Source organism: Fringilla coelebs (assembly GCF_963513975.1).
Source record: "Fringilla coelebs genome assembly, chromosome: 12".
Taxonomy (NCBI): domain Eukaryota; kingdom Metazoa; phylum Chordata; class Aves; order Passeriformes; family Fringillidae; genus Fringilla; species Fringilla coelebs.
In genome coordinates, this window is record NC_140038.1 from 4,256,337 (window position 1) to 4,274,185 (window position 17,849).

A 17,849-nucleotide genomic window follows, 5' to 3' on the forward strand; every position below is an offset into this window, starting at 1 on the left:
CCTGAGCCAAAAACGCCACCTCGGCTCCTGATGGCCAATCCAGGCGGGAGGAGCTGCATTCCCAAGCAGCTTTGGGATGGGAAAGCAATGCAGAAATACAAGGGGAGTCCATCATCCATCCATCCATGGATCCATCCATCCATCCATCATCCATCCATCCATCCATCATCCATCATCCATCCATCATCCATCCATCCATCCATCATCCATCATCCATCCATCCATCCATCCATCCATCATCCATCCATCCATCCATCCATCCATCCATCCATCCATCATCCATCCATCATCCATCCATCCATCCATCCATCCATCCATCATCCATCCATCATCCATCATCCATCCATCCATCCATCCATCATCCATCCATCCATCATCCATCCATCCATCCATCCATCATCCATCCATCATCCATCCATCCATCATCCATCCATCCATCATCCATCCATCCATCCATCCATCCATCCATCATCCATCCGTCCATCATCCATCCGTCATCCATCCATCATCCATCCATCATCCATCCATCCATCCATCATCCATCCATCCATCCATCATCCATCCATCATCCATCCATCATCCATCCATCATCCATCCATCCATCCATCCATCCATCCATCCATCATCCATCCATCATCCATCCATCCATCATCCATCCATCCATCATCCATCATCCATCCATCCATCATCCATCCATCCATCCATCCATCCATCCATCCATCCATCCATCATCCATCCATCCATCCATCCATCCATCCATCCATCCATCATCCATCCATCCATCCTCCATCCATCATCCATCCATCATCCATCATCCATCATCCATCCATCCATCATCCATCCATCCATCCCCATCCATCATCCATCATCCATCATCCATCATCCATCCATCCATCCATCCATCATCCATCCATCATCCATCCATCCATCCATCCATCCATCCATCCATCCATCCATCCATCCATCTTTTCCTTGGGAATCCCGACCCTGACGCCGTTCCCCACTGGCCAATCCCCGCAGAGCACACGGAGCCGGGCGGGATCGACCGACACGGTCCCAGGTTTATTTGTCAAGGCACGAGAAACCCTCCCGATCCCGGAATTCACACAAGGACTCTCCCCAAGGATTCCTCGGGTCCTTCCCGCGCTCCGGGACTCTCCAGCAGCACTCGGGGTGTCCCCACGTCCCCAGGACGCGCCCGGAGCCCCCAGTCAGTCCCACGGGAATGACGAGCTCAGGATGTCCCCAGGTGTCCCCACAGCGGGAGCTCACCCGGCCAGCGGGTGCCCCGTTCCCAAAAACGCCCCGGGATCGTTCCCGGTGGGACAGACCCCGCCGGGATGGCGGTTAAGGCCAGGAGGAGCGCGGAGGGACTCGGGGAGCGGGGACAGGAGCGTGGGGAAGGGGCTGCCGGAGCCCCCCGCGCTCCCGACGCCATTCCCGAGGGAAGGGCAGGGAAAGGCACCCGGGGCAGCACCAGAGCAGGGAACGGGGATGATCCCCGGGGAGGGACACGCAGACGGACACACGGACACTGGGCAGACCCTCACCCGCCTCTCCCGGCAAGGACGGGACGGGATGGGGCGGGCGGCAGCGCCGGGGCACCCTGGGCATGTCACCACCCCGGGGGTGTCACCACTCCTGGGGGTGTCACCGGCCTGGAGGTGTCACCACCTGGGGGTGTCACTGCTGAGGGGGTGTCACTGGCTTGGAGGTGTCGCTGCCCAGGGGATGTCACCAGCCCGGGGATGTCACCACGCCAGGGGTGTCACCACGCCGGGGGTGTCACCACGCCAGGGGTGTCACCAGCCCGGTGGTGTCACCACGCCGGGGGTGTCACCAGCCCGGGGGTGTCACTACCCCAGAGGTGTCACCACGCCGGGGGTGTCACCAGGATGGGGATGTCACCAGCCTGGGGGTGTCACCAGCCCGGGGATGTCGCTGCCCCAGGGGTGTCACCGCCCCAGGGATGTCACCGCCCCAGGGGTGTCACCGCCCCAGGGGTGTCACCGCTCGCTCGGGGACGCGCGGGCGGGGCCGGGGCTGCCGTCAATCGATCTCCTGCTCCCGACCTGGGTGGGGAGAGAGGGAATGGATGAATTAATGAATGGATGAATTAATAAATCAGGAGGTTAATGAATTAATGGAGTGATAAATTAATAAATTAATAAATCAATACGTCGGTGAGTTAATTAATTGATAAATGAATAAATTGATACGCTGATAAATTGATAAATTAATACATTAATGGATTAATGGGGCCGCAGCTTGGAAAATTCTGGATCCTTTTCCAGGCTGGAAAACTCTGGATCCTTTTCTAGGCTGGGAAAACTCTGGATCTTTTTCCACACTTGGAAAAACTCTGGATCCTTTTCCAGTTTTGGGAAATCCTTGGATCCTTTTCCAGGTTTGGAACACTCTGGATCCTTTTCCAGGCTGGAAAACTCTGGATCTTTTTCCAGGTTTGAGAAATCCCTAGATCCTTTTCTAGACTGGGAAAACTCTGGATCCTTTTCCAGTTTGGAAAACTCCAGATCCTTTTCCAGGTTGGAAAACTCTGGATCCGTTTTCAGCTTGGAAAACTCTGCATCTGTTTCCAGGCCTGGCAAATCCCTGGATCCTTTTCCACACTTGGAAAAACTCTGGATCCTTTTCCAGGCTGGAAAACTCTGGATCCTTTTCCAGGCTTGGGAAATCCCTGGATCCTTTTCCAGCTTGGAAAACTCTGGATCCTCTTCAAACCCCAGCAATTCCCATCATCCCAGCAAATCCCTGGAAACCCCCCAAAAAACCCCCAAATTCCTTCCAGGGTCAGGTGTGGGAGGCTTTTCCCCATCCAGAGCGGATGGGAAAAGGAGGGATAAGGGATGCAGGAGCCACTGGATGCCAGGAAAAACTGGGAAAAACCAGGAAAAAATGGGAAAGAACAGGAAAAAATGGGAAAAACTGGGATAAAGGGAAATGGAAAACCATAATTTGGGAAAATCTGATGGAAAACCCGTGGGAAAATGAAAATAGGGAGGAGGAATCCCCCCTTAAAACCCGACCAACGTTTCCCACACGGATTTTTGGGAGAAAATGGGAATTATCCCGGATTTTCCAGGAACATCCACTCACCCTCTCTGCTCTCCGTGTTTTCCAGCAGCTGCAGAGCTGGGAAAAGGGAAAAGCACCCCATGGTCAGTCCCCTCCCATTCCCACAATCCCATTTTTGGGGGGATAAACCCCAAAAGCAACCCCGTTCCCAATGTCCCTGCAGAATTCCCAGGGTTTGGTCCTGTGTCAGGGGAGGAAGGGAATCCCCAGGAGCATCCTGGAGCTGCTGGGTGCTGGGAAAGGATGGAATTGGGAGGTTTGATCTGGGAATTCTGACATTTTATTATTACATTGGGAAGTTTATTAAGGAATTGGGAGGTTTTATTAAGGAATTGAGAGATTTTATTAAGGAATTGGGAGGTTTTATTATGGAATTCTGTCATTTTATTCAGGAATTGGGAGGTTTATTAAGGAATTGGGAGGTTTGATCTGGGAATTCTGACATTTTATTCGGGAATTGGGAGGTTTATTAAGGAATTGGGAGGTTTGATTTGGGAATTCTGTCATTTTATTCAGGAATTGGGAGGTTTTATTATGGAATTCTGTCATTTTATTCAGTAATGAGGATGTTTTATTTGGGAATTCTGTCATTTTATTATGGAATTGGGAGATTTTATCAAGAAATTGGGAAGTTTATTAAGGAATGGAGAGGTTTTATTATGGAATTTGGGAGATTTTACTCAGAAATTGGAAGATTAAGGAATTGGGAGTTTTTATTCAGGAATTGTGAGGTTTGATTTGGGAATTGGGAGATTTTATTATGGAATTGGGAGATTTTATTCAGGAATGGGGAGGTTTTATTTGGGAATTCTGTCATTTTATTAAGGAATTGGGAGGTTTATTAAGGAATTGGGAGGTTTATTAAGGAATTGGGAGGTTTGATTTGGGAATTCTGTCACTTTATTAAGGAATTGGGAGGTCTTATCTAGGAATTCTGTCATTTTATTATGGAATTGGGAGGTCTTATTTGGGAGTTGGGAGGTTTTATTATGGAATTCTGTCATTTTATGAAGGAATTGGGAGGTTTATTAAGGAATTGGGAGGTTTGATTTGGCAATTGAGAGATTTTATTAAGAAATTGGGAGATTTTATTAGGGAATTAGGAGGTTTTATTAGGGAATTCTGTCATTTTATTAAGGAATTGGGAGGTTTTGTTAAGGAATTCTATAATTTTATTAAGGAATTGGGAGGTTTTATTTGGGAATTCTGTCATTTTAGGAAGGAATTGGGAGATTTTACTCAGAAATTGGAAGATTAAGAAATGGAGAGGCTTAATAAGGAATTGGGAGGTTTTATTCAGGAATTGGGAGGTTTTATTTGGGAATTCTGTCATTTCATTAAGGAATTGGGAGGTTTCATTTGGGAATTGGGAGGTTTTATTGAGGAATGGGGAGGTTTATTAAGGAATGGAGAGGTTTTATTATGGAAATTTGGAGGTTTTACTTGGGAATTGGAAGATTTTATTAAGGAATTGGGAGGTTTGATTTGGGAATTCTGTCATTTTATTAAGAAATGAGGAGGTTTATTAAGGAATTGGGAGGTTTTATTATGGAATTCTGTCATGAATTGTGAGGTTTGATTCAGGAATTGGGAGGTTTTATTTGGGAATTCTGTCATTTTATTATGGAATTGGGAGGTTTGATTCAGGAATTGGGAGGTTTTATTTGGGAATTCTGTCATTTTATTTGGGAATTTGGAGGTTTGATTTGGGAATTTGAAGGTTTTATTAAGGAATGGAGAGGCTGATTAGGGATTGGGCGGTTTTATTCGGGAATGGGGAGTTTATTATGGAAAAGGGAGGATTTTTTTGGGAACTGGGAGGTTTATTAAGGAATGGAGTGGGGGGTTTTATTTGGGAATGGGGAGATTTATCCAGGATGGGGCACCCACCTGTCTTGGGCTCCTCCCCCTCCTCATCCCGCTCCTCTTGCCCTGGAAAACAAGGATCCCGAGGTGGGAACCCCATTCCCAGCATTCCTGGCCTTTCCTGGGCGCCACATTCCCAAAATTCCCAGCAGGAAAAGCTCCCAGGGACAGCTAAAAACTACCTGGAGGGGGATCCCTGCATCCCCACAAAATTTGGGATACCCCAAACTGGGAGGCTCTTCCCTCCCTCCAGTGCCCACCGGGATCCCGGGAGGGTCCCGGGAGCAAAATCCCATGGAAAAATCCCATGGGAAAAAAGTAATTTCCAAGAGAAACTGGGAGAAAAATCCAGGGAAAAAAGGTAATTCCAAAGGGAAAACCAGGGGGTAAAATCCATGGAAAAAAATCCATGAAAGAAAGGTCATTCCCAAAAGAAATTGGGAGCAAATCCGTGGAAAAAAAACATGGGAAAAAGGTAATTCCAAAGGGAAACTGGGGGCAAAATCCATGGAAAAAAATCCATGGAAAAGGGTAATTCCTGAGGGAAACTGGGAGCAAACCCAGGGAAAAGATCTGTGGAAAAAGGCAATTCCCAAGGGAAACTGGGAGCAAAATCCATGGAGAAAAAGGCATTCCCAATAGAAATTGGGAGCAAAATCCATGGAAAAATGGTCATTCCTGAGGGAAACTGGGAGGAAAATCCATGGAGAAAAGGTCATTCCTGAGGAAAATTGAGAGCAAAATCCATGGAGAAAAAGTCATTCCCAATAGAAACTGGGAGCAAAATCCATGGAGAAAAGGTGATCCCCAATGGAAATTGGGAGCAAAATCCATGAAGAAAAGGTCATTCCCAATGGAAATTGGGAGGAAAATTGTGGAGAAAAGGTGATTCCTGAGGGAAATTGGGAGCAAAATCCATGGAGAAAAGGTCATTCCTGAGGGAAATTGAGAGCACAATCCATGGAGGAAAGTTCATTTCCAATAGAAAGTGGGAGGAAAATTGTGGAGAAAAGGTGATTCTCAATAGAAATTGGGAGAAAAATCCATGTAAAAATGGTCATTCCTGAGGGAAACTGGGAGGAAAATCCATGGAGAAAAGGTGATTCCCAATAGAAATTGGGAGAAAAATCCATGGAAAAAAGGTCATTCCCAATGGAAATTGGGAAGAAAATTGTGGAGAAAAGGTGATTCCCAATAGAAATTGGGAGGAAAATCCATGGAGAAAAGGTGATTCCCAATGGAAATTGGGAGGAAAATTGTGGAGAAAAGGTGATTCCCAATGGAAATTGGGAGCAAAATCCATGGAGAAAAGGTCATTCCTGAGGGAAATTGAGAGCACAATCCATGGAGGAAAGTTCATTTCCAATAGAAACTGGGAGGAAAATTGTGGAGAAAAGGTGATTCCCAATAGAAATTGGGAGAAAAAGCCATGAAAAAATGGTCATTCCTGAGGGAAATTGGGAGGAAAATCCATGGAGAAAAAGTCATTCCCAATAGAAACTGGGAGCAAAATCCATGGAGAAAAGGTGATTCCCAATAGAAATTGGGAGAAAAATCCATGGAAAAAAGGTCATTCCCAATGGAAATTGGGAAGAAAATTGTGGAGAAAAGGTGATTCCCAATAGAAATTGGGAGGAAAATCCATGGAAAAATGGTCATTCCTGAGGGAAATTGGGAGGAAAATCCATGGGGAAAAGGTGATTCCCAATGGAAATTGGGAGGAAAATTGTGGAGAAAAGGTGATTCCCAATAGAAACTGGGAGCAAAATCCATGGAGAAAAGGTGATTCCCAATAGAAATTGGGAGAAAAATCCAGGAAAAATGGTCATTCCTGAGGGAAACTGGGAGGAAAATCCATGGAAAAAAGTTCATTCCCAATAGAAATTGGGAGCAAAATCCATGGGAAAAAGGTCATTCCTGAGGGAAATTGGGAGCACAATCCATGGAGGAAAGTTCCAATAGAAACTGGGAGGAAAATTGTGGAGAAAAGGTGATTCTCAATAGAAATTGGGAGAAAAATCCAGGAAAAAATGGTCATTTCTGAGGGAAAATGGGAGGAAAATCCATGGAGAAAAAGGCATCCCCAATGGAAATTGGGAGGAAAATCCATGGAGAAAAGGTCATTCCCGAGGGAAATTGGGAGGAAAATCCATGGAGAAAAAGGCAATCCCAATGGAAATTGGGAGGAAAATCCATGGAAAAATGGTCATTCCTGAGGGAAATTGGGAGGAAAATCCATGGAGAAAAAGGCATTCCCAATGGAAATTGGGAGGAAAATCCATGGAAAAAAGGTCATTCCTGAGGGAAACTGGGAGGAAAATCCATGGAGAAAAGGTGATTCCTGAGGGAAATTGGGAGAAAACTCCATGGAGAAAAAGTCATTCCCAATGGAAATTGGGAGGAAAATCCATGGAAAAAAGGTCATTCCTGAGGGAAACTGGGAGGAAAATCCATGGAGAAAAGGTGATTCCCAATGGAAATTGGGAGAAAAATCCGTGGAGAAAAGGTCATTCCCAGTGGAAATTGGGAGCAAAATCCATGGAGGAAAGTTCATTTCCAATAGAAACTGGGAGGAAAATTGTGGAGAAAAGGTGATTCCCAATGGAAATTGGGAGAAAAATCCATGGAGAAAAGGTCATTCCTGAGGGAAATTGGGAGGAAAATTTATGGAGAAAAGGACATTCTCAATGGAAATTGGGAGCAAAATCCATGGAGAAAAGGTGATTCCCGAGGATGGCAGCGCCATCCCTGGAGCTATTTCGGGAACAAATCCCCCTGTGGTGCAGACACCACCCCATAAAAACACGGAATGTGCCCCAAAACGGGAGGGGGCCGTGGGAAGGAGCCCGGAGGCAGCTGGGATGAGGAGGGGACGCGCTGGCAGTGCCACCCCCCGGTGTCCCCCCCCGGTGTCCCCAGGTGTCCCCCCCGGTGTCCCCCCCGGTGTCCCCCCCGGTGTCCCCCCCCGGTGTCCCCGCACTCACCGGCGCGCTCCTCGTCCTCGCGGCAGCTCTGGCGGAGCTTCTGGTGGCACACGAAGGCCAGCAGGGCCAGCAGGGCCAGCACGCAGACGGCCAGCGCCACCGTCACCCACAGCGCCACCGCCGGGAAGGCCAGGGGCTGGCCTTGCGGGAGGGACGGAAACGGGCCTGGTCAGCGCCCCGGCGCCGGGGTGACCCCGAGCCAGGGGTGACCCCAAAGCCAGGGTGACCCCGAGCCAGGGTGACCCCATATCCAGGGTGATCCCATATCCAGGGTGACCCCACATCCAGGCTGATCCAGGGTGACCCCCCACCTGGGGTGACCCCACATCCAGGCTGGATCATGGCCCAGCCCCACAGCCGCTCCCTGGGGGCACGGAATGTCCCCATGGAAGGCTTAAAGGCCACCTGCTGCCACCCCCTGCTGCCACGGGCAGTGCCACCTCCCACTGTCCCAGGCTGCTCCAAGGGACACTGCCAGGGATGCAGGGACAGCCACAGCACCCTGGGAACGCCAGCCAGGAATCCCTTCCCAACACCCCCGCTCTGGGTGGCAGTGCCACCTCCCCCAGCCCCTCCTGGGTGGCTTTGGATCATGTGCCACCAGGGTCACCTCCCCCGATGTCTCTAGGTACCAGTGTCACCTCCCCTGATGTCTCCTGGGTGACTCTAGGTGCCAGTGTCACCTCCCCTGATGGCTCTAGGTGCCAGTGTCACCTCCCCCGATGTCTCCTGGGTGGCTCTGGGTGCCGGTGCCACCACGGTCACCTCCCTCAATGCCTCCTGAGTGGCTCTGAGTGCCAGTGTCACCTCCCCCAGCCTTCCTGGGTGGCAGTGTCCCCTCCCCAGCCCCTCCTGGCTGGCTCTGAGACCCAGTGCCACCTCCCCAGCCCCTCCTGGGTGGCAGTGCCACCTCCCCCAAGTCTCTCAGCTGGCTCTGGGTGGCAGTGCCACCTCCCCCAACACTCTCAGCTGGCTCTGGGTGCCACTGCCACCTCCCCAGCCCCTCCTGGCTGGCTCAGTGTGGCAGTGCCCCCTCCCCAGCCCCTCCTGGCTGGCAGTGTCCCCTCCCCAGCTCCTCCTGGCTGGCTCTGTGTGGCAGTGTCCCCTCCCCAGCCCCTCCTGGCTGGCAGTGCCACCTCCCCCAAGTCTCTCAGCTGGCTCTGGCTGGCAGTGTCCCCTCCCCAGCCCCTCCTGGCTGGCTTTGGCTACTACTGCCACCTCCCCCAGCCCCTCCTGGCCGGCAGTGTCCCCTTCCCAGCCCCTCCTGGGTGGCAGTGCTCCCTCTCCCAAGTCCCTCAGCCGGCTCTGTGTGGCAGTGTCCCCTCCCCAGCCCCTCCTGGCTGGCAGTGTCCCCTCCCCAGCCCCTCCTGGCTGGCTCAGTGTGCCACTGCCACCTCCCCAGCCCCTCCTGGCTGGCAGTGTCCCCTCCCCAGCCCCTCCTGGCTGGCAGTGTCCCCTCCCCAGCCCCTCCTGGCTGGCAGTGTCCCCTCCCCAGCCCCTCCTGGCTGGCAGTGCCACCTCCCCAGCCCCTCCTGGATGGCTCAGGCTGGCAGTGTCCCCTCCCCAGCCCCTCCTGGCCGGCAGTGTCCCCTCCCCAGCCCCTCCTGGCTGGCAGTGTCCCCTCCCCATCCCCTCCTGGCCGGCAGTGTCCCCTCCCGAGCGGCTCACCCGTGACGGTGACCGAGGCGTGGCCGTGCTGGCGCAGCGCGGCGTTGAGCACCAGGCAGGAGTAGGTGACGCCGGGCTCCAGCAGCACGCGCAGGACGCTGCGCACCTCGAAGAGCCCCTCCTCGTTGGCCACCTGCCAGGTGCTGACGTTGGCCGTCAGGTTGGCGCCCCGGCTGTCCTGCCACAGCACGCTGGCCTCGGGGTAGCCGCGCGACGCGTGGCACGTCACCTCCGCCACGTCGCCCGGCTTCAGGTCCTTGCTGGGCTCCAGGTGCACGCTGGGCTTGGAGTAGGGAGCTGTGGGGACAGCGGGGACAGCAGTCAGGGTTGGGATGGGGAGCTGGGCCAGCCAGGACTGGGATGGGCTCTTCCAGCTGCCAAACCCATCCTCAGCTGAGGGTCACTGCTGGCCCAGGTGGCTCCTCAGCCAGGAGCCTCAACAGGGCACGGATCACGCTGCCCAGGGAATATTTTGGGGACAAGAGGGGACCAGAGTGAGGATTGGGATGGGGAGCTGTGCCAGCCCTGATCAGGATGGGCTCCTCCAGCTGGCCAAACCCATCCTCAGCTGAGGCTCACTGCTGGCCCAGGTGGCCCCTCCCTGTCACTGTTTTGGAGAATATTTTGGGGAGGTGCTGTGAGGGACAAGGAGGGAGGACCAGAGTCAGGATTGGGATGGGGAGTTGTGCCAGCCAGGACTGGGCTCTTCCAGCTGCCAAACCCATCCTCAGCTGGCTGAGGATCCTCCTCAGCCAGGAGCCTCAGCAGGGCACGGATCACGCTGCCCAGGGAATATTCTGGGAACAAGAGGGGACCAGAGTGAGGATTGGGATGGGGAGCTGTGCCAGCCAGGACTGGGATGGGCCCTTCCAGGTGCCAAACCCATCCTCACTGCTGGCCCAGGTGCTACTCAGCCAGGAGTCTCAGCAGGGCATGGATCACGCTGCCCAGGGAATATTTTGGGGACAAGAGGGGACCAGGGTGAGGATTGGGATGGGGAGCTGTGGCAGCCAGGATTGGGCTCTTCCTGCTGCCAAACCCAGCCTTAGCTGAGGGTCCCTGCTGGCCCAGGTGAACCCTCAGCCAGGAACCTCAGCAGGGCATGGATCACGCTGCCCAGGGAACATTTTGGGGACAAGAGGGGACCAGAGCGAGGATTGGGACAGGGAGCTGGGCCAGCCAAGATTGGGCTCTTCCAGCTGGCCAAACCTACCCTCAGCTGAGACTCCCTGCTGGCCCAGGTGCCCCTCAACCAGGAACCCCAGCAGGGCACAGATCACACTGCCCAGGGAACATTGTGGGGACAAGAGGGGCGACCAGAGCGAGGACTGGGATGCGATTGCGCTCTTCCAGCTGGCCAAACCCACCCTCATCCGCAGCCCACCTCCCACCCCTCTCCCTCCCTCCCTCTCTCCTCACCTGCCACCTGCAGCGCCACGGCGGCGCTGTCGTAGTCGCGCACGCGCACGAAGCAGGTGAAGCTTCCCTCGTCGGCGATGCGCACGCGGCGCAGCAGCAGCGAGACGTTGCCCCGCGGCAGCTGGTCGTAGAAGAGCGCCGTGCGGTTGGCGTAGCCGCCGCCCTGGTCCTGCGGCAGGTCGCGGCCCCCCGAGAAGCCGTGCACCAGGCGCTTGGTGTCCGTCAGCTGCCAGATGAGGCTCAGCTCGGCCACGCTGAAGTTGGCCTCGGGGGAGAAGGAGCACAGCAAGGTGGCGTCCTGGCCGAACAGGGCCACCACCGGCTCCTCCGGCACCTGGATCTCCATGGCGGCTGCGGGAGGGGATGGGGACAAGCTGTGACACCGGCAGGAGAAGCTCCTGGGTTCTGCAGCTGGATGGAGTCTGAGAAAATTGAGGGGCATGGGGGCAGGTGGCGTCTAGGGACTGTCACTGGCCGTGTCACCCTGATGGAAGGGGGACAGTTCCACATCCAGCACCAAACTGGGACACCTCAACTGCCAGGAGCTGCCAGGAGCTGCCAGGAGCAGCCACGGGCACCCAGATGTGGGTAACACCCAAGCAATGCCCATGGGAAGGACACATGGACAGGTGGCATCTCAGGATTGTCACCAGCTGTGTCACCCCAATGGAAGGGGGACAGTTCCATATCCAGCACCAAATTGGGACACCTCAACTGCCAGGAACTGCCACGGGCATGCAGATGTGGATAACACCCAAGCAATGCTCATGGGAGGGACACATGGAGAGGTGGCATCTCAGGATTGTCACTGGCCATGCCACCCTGATGGAAGGGGGACAATTCCAGACAAACCAGAGGCACCTTCAGCTGCCAGGAGCAGCCACGGGCACCCAAACCTGCTCGGGGGCACAGAGCCTGGATTGTCCCCACGGGGGACAGGAGGGCTGGTGGCAGTGCTGGGACACGGTCCCCAGGAGGAGCCAGCCCTGGCCAGGCTGGCAGCGCTAGGTGGCACCAGTGCTCCAGCACGGCGCCAGCTGGGGTGGCACAGCACGGTTCCAGCTCATCCCAGTGCCATGGCAGGATTCCAGCTCATCCCAGTGCCCTGGCACAATTCCAGCTCATCCCAGTGCCATGGCAGGATTCCAGCTCATCCCAGTGCCCTGGCACAATTCCAGCTCATCCCAGTGCCATGGCAGGATTCCAGCTCATCCCAGTGCCCTGGCACAGCTCCAGCCCCATCCCAGTGCCCTGGCACAATTCCAGCTCATCCCAGTGCCATGGCAGGATTCCAGCTCATCCCAGTGCCATGGCACGGCTCCAGCTCATCCCAGTGCCCTGGCACAGCTCCAGCCCCATCCCAGTGCCATGGCACAATTCCAGCCCCATCCCAGTGCCATGGCACAATTCCAGCTCATCCCAGTGCCATGGCACAGCTCCAGCCCCATCCCAGTGCCATGGCACAGCTCCAGCTCATCCCAGTGCCCTGGCACAATTCCAGCTCATCCCAGTGCTCCAGCAGGATTCCAGCCCCATCCCAGTGCCATGGCACAATTCCAGCTCATCTCAGTACCATGGCAGGATTCCAGCCCCATCCCAGTGCCCTGGCACAGCTCCAGCCCCATCCCAGTGCCATGGCACAATTCCAGCCTCATCCCAGTGCCCTGGCACAATTCCAGCCCCATCCCAGTGGCACTGGGGACATCTCCTGCAGGGCAGTGCCACCAGCCCCACTCACCTGCCAGCCCAAATGCCAGGATGAGCAGCGGGAAGGGCATCCTTGGCACGGGAAAAGCCGGGATGAGGGAGCAGGAGCGGGAATCCTGGTGGGGAGGATCCTCTCTGGGAAGGCTGAGCTGGGGGAAAACACAAGGAAAGGCTGGGATGGTGCTGGGATGGAGGGACAGAGCAAGGGGACAAACAGGCTGGGCATGCCACGGCATTCCCAGGGATCCCACGGCATTCCCAGGGATCCCACACCAGCCATTCCCAGGGATCCCACGGCATTCCCAAGGATCCCATGGCAGCCATTCCCAGGGATCTCATGGCAGCCATTCCCAGGGATCCCACAGCATTCCCAGGGATCTCACGGCATTCCCAGGGATCCCATGGCAGCCATTCCCAGGGATCCCATGGCAGCCATTCCCAGGGATCCCACACCAGCCATTCCCAGGGATCCCACGGCAGCCATTCCCAGGGATCCCATGGCAGCCATTCCCAGGGATCCCACACCAGCCATTCCCAGGGATCCCACGGCAGCCATTCCCAGGGATCCCATGGCAGCCATTCCCAGGGATCCCATGGCAGCCATTCCCAGGGATCCCACAGCATTCCCAGGGATCTCATGGCAGCCATTCCCAGGGATCTCACGGCAGCCATTCCCAGGGATCCCATGGCAGCCATTCCCAGGGATCCCACAGCATTCCCAGGGATCTCATGGCAGCCATTCCCAGGGATCTCACGGCAGCCATTCCCAGGGATCCCACGGCATTCCCAGGGATCCCATGGCAGCCATTCCCAGGGATCTCACGGCAGCCATTCCCAGGGATCCCACGGCATTCCCAGGGATCCCATGGCAGCCATTCCCAGGGATCTCACGGCAGCCATTCCCAGGGATCCCACGGCATTCCCAGGGATCCCATGGCAGCCATTCCCAGGGATCCCACGGCATTCCCAGGGATCTCACACCAGCCACTCCTGGGGAGCACCACCCTATCAGACACTACGGGAAGGGGTTCAGCTCCAGCCTGGCACAGCCAGAGGGATGCTGCATTCCCGGCACTGATGGAGCCGGCAGCGGTGCCCTGGGGAAGCCATGGGAGCCCCTTCCCTTCCCGGGGCCGGGATTTCGCTCCGAGCAGCTCCAAGGGGCAGGGCTGCGCGTTCCCGGCACGGCGGGGCGGCGAGGCTCGGCGCGGGCCGCAGGGAGGCGGGAGAAGCTCCGGGATGGGTGCCCGGAGAAGGGGAATTGGACAGACAGGCGGCGAGGGCAGAGTGCCCGAGGATTCCCGAGGAGCCGCGTGACCCGCGCTGCTCCCGCCGCAGCCACCGGCTCCGGGCAGCGGCGCCACTGCCCGTCCCTCCCTGTCCCCTCCCTGGGCCACGTCAGGTCGCGCTCTGTCCCCTCCCTGGGCCGTGCCAGCCCATCCCAGGGTCCCGCTGGGATCTGTGGGGTCCTGTGCCTGTAGGGACGCCGTACTGCCCCTCCCTGTGCCATCCCATCCCATCCCGGGGTCCCGTTGTGTCCCCTCCATGTCCCCTCCCTGTCCCATCCCATCCCAGGGTCCCGTTGTGTCCCCTCCGTGTCCCCTCCCTGTCCCAGCCCATCCCGGGGTCCCGTTGTGTCCCCTCCCTGTCCCAGCCCATCCCAGGGTCCCGCTGTGTCCCCTCCGTGTCCTCTCCCTGTCCCAGCCCATCCCTGTCCCGTTGTGTCCCCTCCGTGTCCCCTCCCTGTCCCAGCCCATCCCGGGTTCCCGTTGTGTCCCCTCCGTGTCCCCTCCCTGTCCCATCCCCCCTGCCCCGGAGCCCCTGGCACTGGCACCGTCACCCCTGTGGGGTCGTGGCACTGCCACATCTGTGGCTCCCACGGGGAAACTGAGGCACAAAGAGGGGGAAAGGTCCAGGGAATGGGGGAAACTGAGGCACAACGGGGGAAACTGAGGCACAACGGGGGAAACTGAGGCACAAAGGGGGAAACTGAGGCACAAAGGGGGAAACTGAGGTATGGGGAATGGGGGAAACTGAGGCACAACAGGAGAAACTGAGGCACAACGGGGGAAACTGAGGCACAACAGGGGAAACTGAGGCACAACAGGGGAAACTGAGGCACAAAGGGGGAAACTGAGGCACAACAGGGGAAACTGAGGCACAACAGGGGATACTGAGGCACAACAGGGGAAACTGAGGCACAAAGGGGGAAACTGAGGCACAGGGAACAGGGGAAACTGAGGCACAACAGGGGAAACTGAGGCACAACGGGGGAAACTGAGGCACAACAGGGGAAACTGAGGCACAACGGGGGAAACTGAGGCACAACAGGGGAAACTGAGGCACAAAGGGGAAAACTGAGGTATAGGGGAAACTGAGGCACAAAGGGGGAAACTGAGGCACAAGGGGAAACTGAGGCACAAAGGGGAAACTGAGGCACAAGGGGAAACTGAGGCACAAGATAAAACTGAGGCATGGGGAATGGGGGAAACTGAGGCACAGGGAACGGGGAAACTGAGGCATAAGGGGAAAACAGGAATAAGGAATGGGGGAAACTGAGGCACAAAGGGGAAACTGAGGCACAACAGGGGAAACTGAGGTATGGGGGAAACAGGTATTGAGGGAAACTGAGGCACGGGGAATGCGGGAAACTGAGGCACAAGGGGGAAACTGAGGCACAGGGAATGGGGGAAACTGAGGCACAAGGGGAAACTGAGGCACAAGATAAAACTGAGGCATGGATAATGGGGGAAACTGAGGCACAAAGGGGAAACTGAGGCACAACAGGGGCAACTGAGGCACAAAGGGAAAACAGGTATGGGGGAAACAGGTATAGAGGGAAACTGAGGCACGGGGAATGGGGGAAACTGAGGCACAGGGAACGGGGAAACTGAGGCACAAGGGGAAACTGAGGCACGGGGAATGGGGGAAACTGAGGCACAAGGGGAAACTGAGGCACAGGGAATGAGGAAACTGAGGAAAACAGGAATAGGGAATGGGGGAAACTGAGTCACAAAGGCACAAGATGAAACTGAGGCACAAGATGAAACTGAGGCATGGGGAATGGGGGAAACTGAGGCACAAGGGGAAACTGAGGCGCGGGGAATGGGGGAAACTGAGACACATTTCTACCCCAAGAGCCCTAAGAGCGTTTCCCCTCTCCTTCCCTCCCGTGCACGAGGCAAAATGAACAATCCAGGATTTTTCCCACCCCCTTTCCCGAACTTTTCCCAACCAGACCCACCCCAGGAAGGAGGGAAGGGGCGATGGGGGGAGAGGAAAACCCTGACTCATCCCCCTAAGTGAACTAAAGCAAGATTATTTTAGAAGTAGCCAACTAAATAAAAATCTCATTTTCGGGGTGCCTGGGTTAACTCTCTGCCCCCTCTCCTTGAGCCAAGAGCCAGGCTCAGCTCAGGACTATTTTTAGGTCCGGCTCAAGTTGTGGGCGTGCAGCGGGGATGCCTCACGTGGGGCTCCGTGGGGATGGGGTGTGGAGAGACGGGACACAGCCCTCACATCCCACCGGGGCTGCGGGGTGGGGTGTTGGGGCTGGGAAGGGACAGGGATTCAGGGGGACACCTGGCAGGAGGAAGGGATGAGGATTTGGGGTGATACTGGGGGGAAGAAGGGATTTAGGGGGATACCAGGAAGGAGGAAGGGATGAGGATTTGGGGCGAAATACCGGGAAGGAAGAAGGGATGAAGATTTGAGGTGGAATATTGGGAAAGAGGAAGGGATGAGGATTTGGGGTGCAATACTTGACAGAAGGAAGGGATTGGGATTCGGGGTGATCCTTGCCGGGAGGAAGGGATTGGGACTCGGGGTGATCTTTGCCGGGAGGAAGGGACAAGGACTTGGGGCGATCCTTGCCGAGAGGAAGGGATTGGGATTCGGGGTGATCCTTGCCGGGAGGAAGGGACAAGGACTCGGGGTGATCCTTGCCGAGAGGAAGGGATTGGGATTCGGGGTGATCCTTGCCGGGAGGCAGGGATTGCGATCCGGGATGCCCCCGAGGGCCGGAGGAAGGCAGGGCGGGCTCCCCCTTGTCTCGGCGGGGAAAAGGGGAACCAGCGCTTCCTCCCGGCACCGCGGGCCGCCTTCAGCCCCGGATACCCAAGCGGGCGCTTCCAGCGGGATTCCCGAGCATCCCGGAGTGCCACCCTCCCTGCACCCACCCTCCCTGCACCCCGGGGGCCGGGCGCACCCCCGAGCCCCCCGAGCCCCCCGGAGCCCCCGGCACTCACCGGGCCCGCGGCGGAGGCAGCGCGGGCGGCGGGCGGCGGCCCCGGCGCGATTGGCGGAGAGCGCTTCCTGCCGGGAACGGCGCGGGAGGAGCCTGGAGCGGGACACGGGGCCAGGGGATTGGGGAGCCGGGAATGGGACACGGGGCCAGGGGATTGGGGAGCCGGGAATGGGGATTGGGGAGCCGGGAATGGGGATTGGGGAGCCGGGAATGGGGACTGGGGAGCCGGGAATGGGACACGGGGCCAGGGGATTGGGGAGCCGGGAATGGGGATTGGGGAGCCGGGAATGGGACACGGGGCCAGGGGATTGGGGAGCCGGGAATGGGGATTGGGGAGCCGGGAATGGGACACGGGGCCAGGGGATTGGGGAGCCGGGAATGGGGATTGGGGAGCCGGGAATGGGACACGGGGCCAGGGGATTGGGGAGCCGGGAATGGGGACTGGGGAGCCGGGAATGGGACACGGGGCCAGGGGATTGGGGAGCCGGGAATGGGGATTGGGGAGCCGGGAATGGGACACGGAGCCAGGGGATTGGGGAGCCAGGGACTGGGGAGCCGGGAATGGGGACTGGGGAGCTGGGAATGGGACACGGGGCCAGGGGATTGGGGAGCCGGGAATGGGGACTGGGGAGCTGGGAGAGGGACACGGGGCCGGGGGATTGGGGAGCCGGGAATGGGGACTGGGGATCCGGGAATGGGACACGGGGCCAGGGGATTGGGGAGCCGGGAATGGGACACAGAGCGAGGGGACTGGGGAGCCTGGAGCAGAAGAGGGATTGAGGGGATTGGGGAGCCAGGAACAGGGAGTGGGGAGGCAGGAATGGAGATTTGGGAGTCGGGAATGGGGATTGGGGAGCCTGGAA

The 17,849-nt window shown here is 56.6% G+C and overlaps 1 protein-coding gene across 4 annotated transcripts; it reads right to left on the reverse strand.

The window, feature by feature from the left end:
• Positions 1-1,888: 1,888 nt before the first annotated feature.
• Positions 1,889-17,032, reverse strand: CD276 (CD276 molecule). 4 transcript variants are annotated; one of them, XM_084213611.1, is made up of 8 exons: positions 16,988-17,032; positions 12,772-12,889; positions 11,034-11,384; positions 9,615-9,911; positions 7,947-8,087; positions 4,987-5,028; positions 3,118-3,153; positions 1,980-2,072 (listed from the first exon to the last, which is right to left on the reverse strand). In XM_084213611.1, the coding sequence occupies exons 2-8, from the start codon at positions 12,809-12,811 to the stop codon at positions 2,050-2,052; spliced, it is 930 nt and encodes a 309-aa protein (XP_084069737.1). In that variant the 5' UTR covers positions 12,812-12,889; positions 16,988-17,032; the 3' UTR covers positions 1,980-2,049. The 4 variants fall into 4 exon arrangements, 3 of the variants coding, with proteins under 3 accessions (XP_084069736.1, XP_084069737.1, XP_084069738.1); XR_014616455.1 differs by having other exon boundaries at positions 2,013-2,072; positions 7,947-8,082; XM_084213610.1 differs by lacking the exon at positions 4,987-5,028 and having other exon boundaries at positions 1,889-2,072; positions 7,947-8,082.
• Positions 17,033-17,849: the final 817 nt, after the last annotated feature.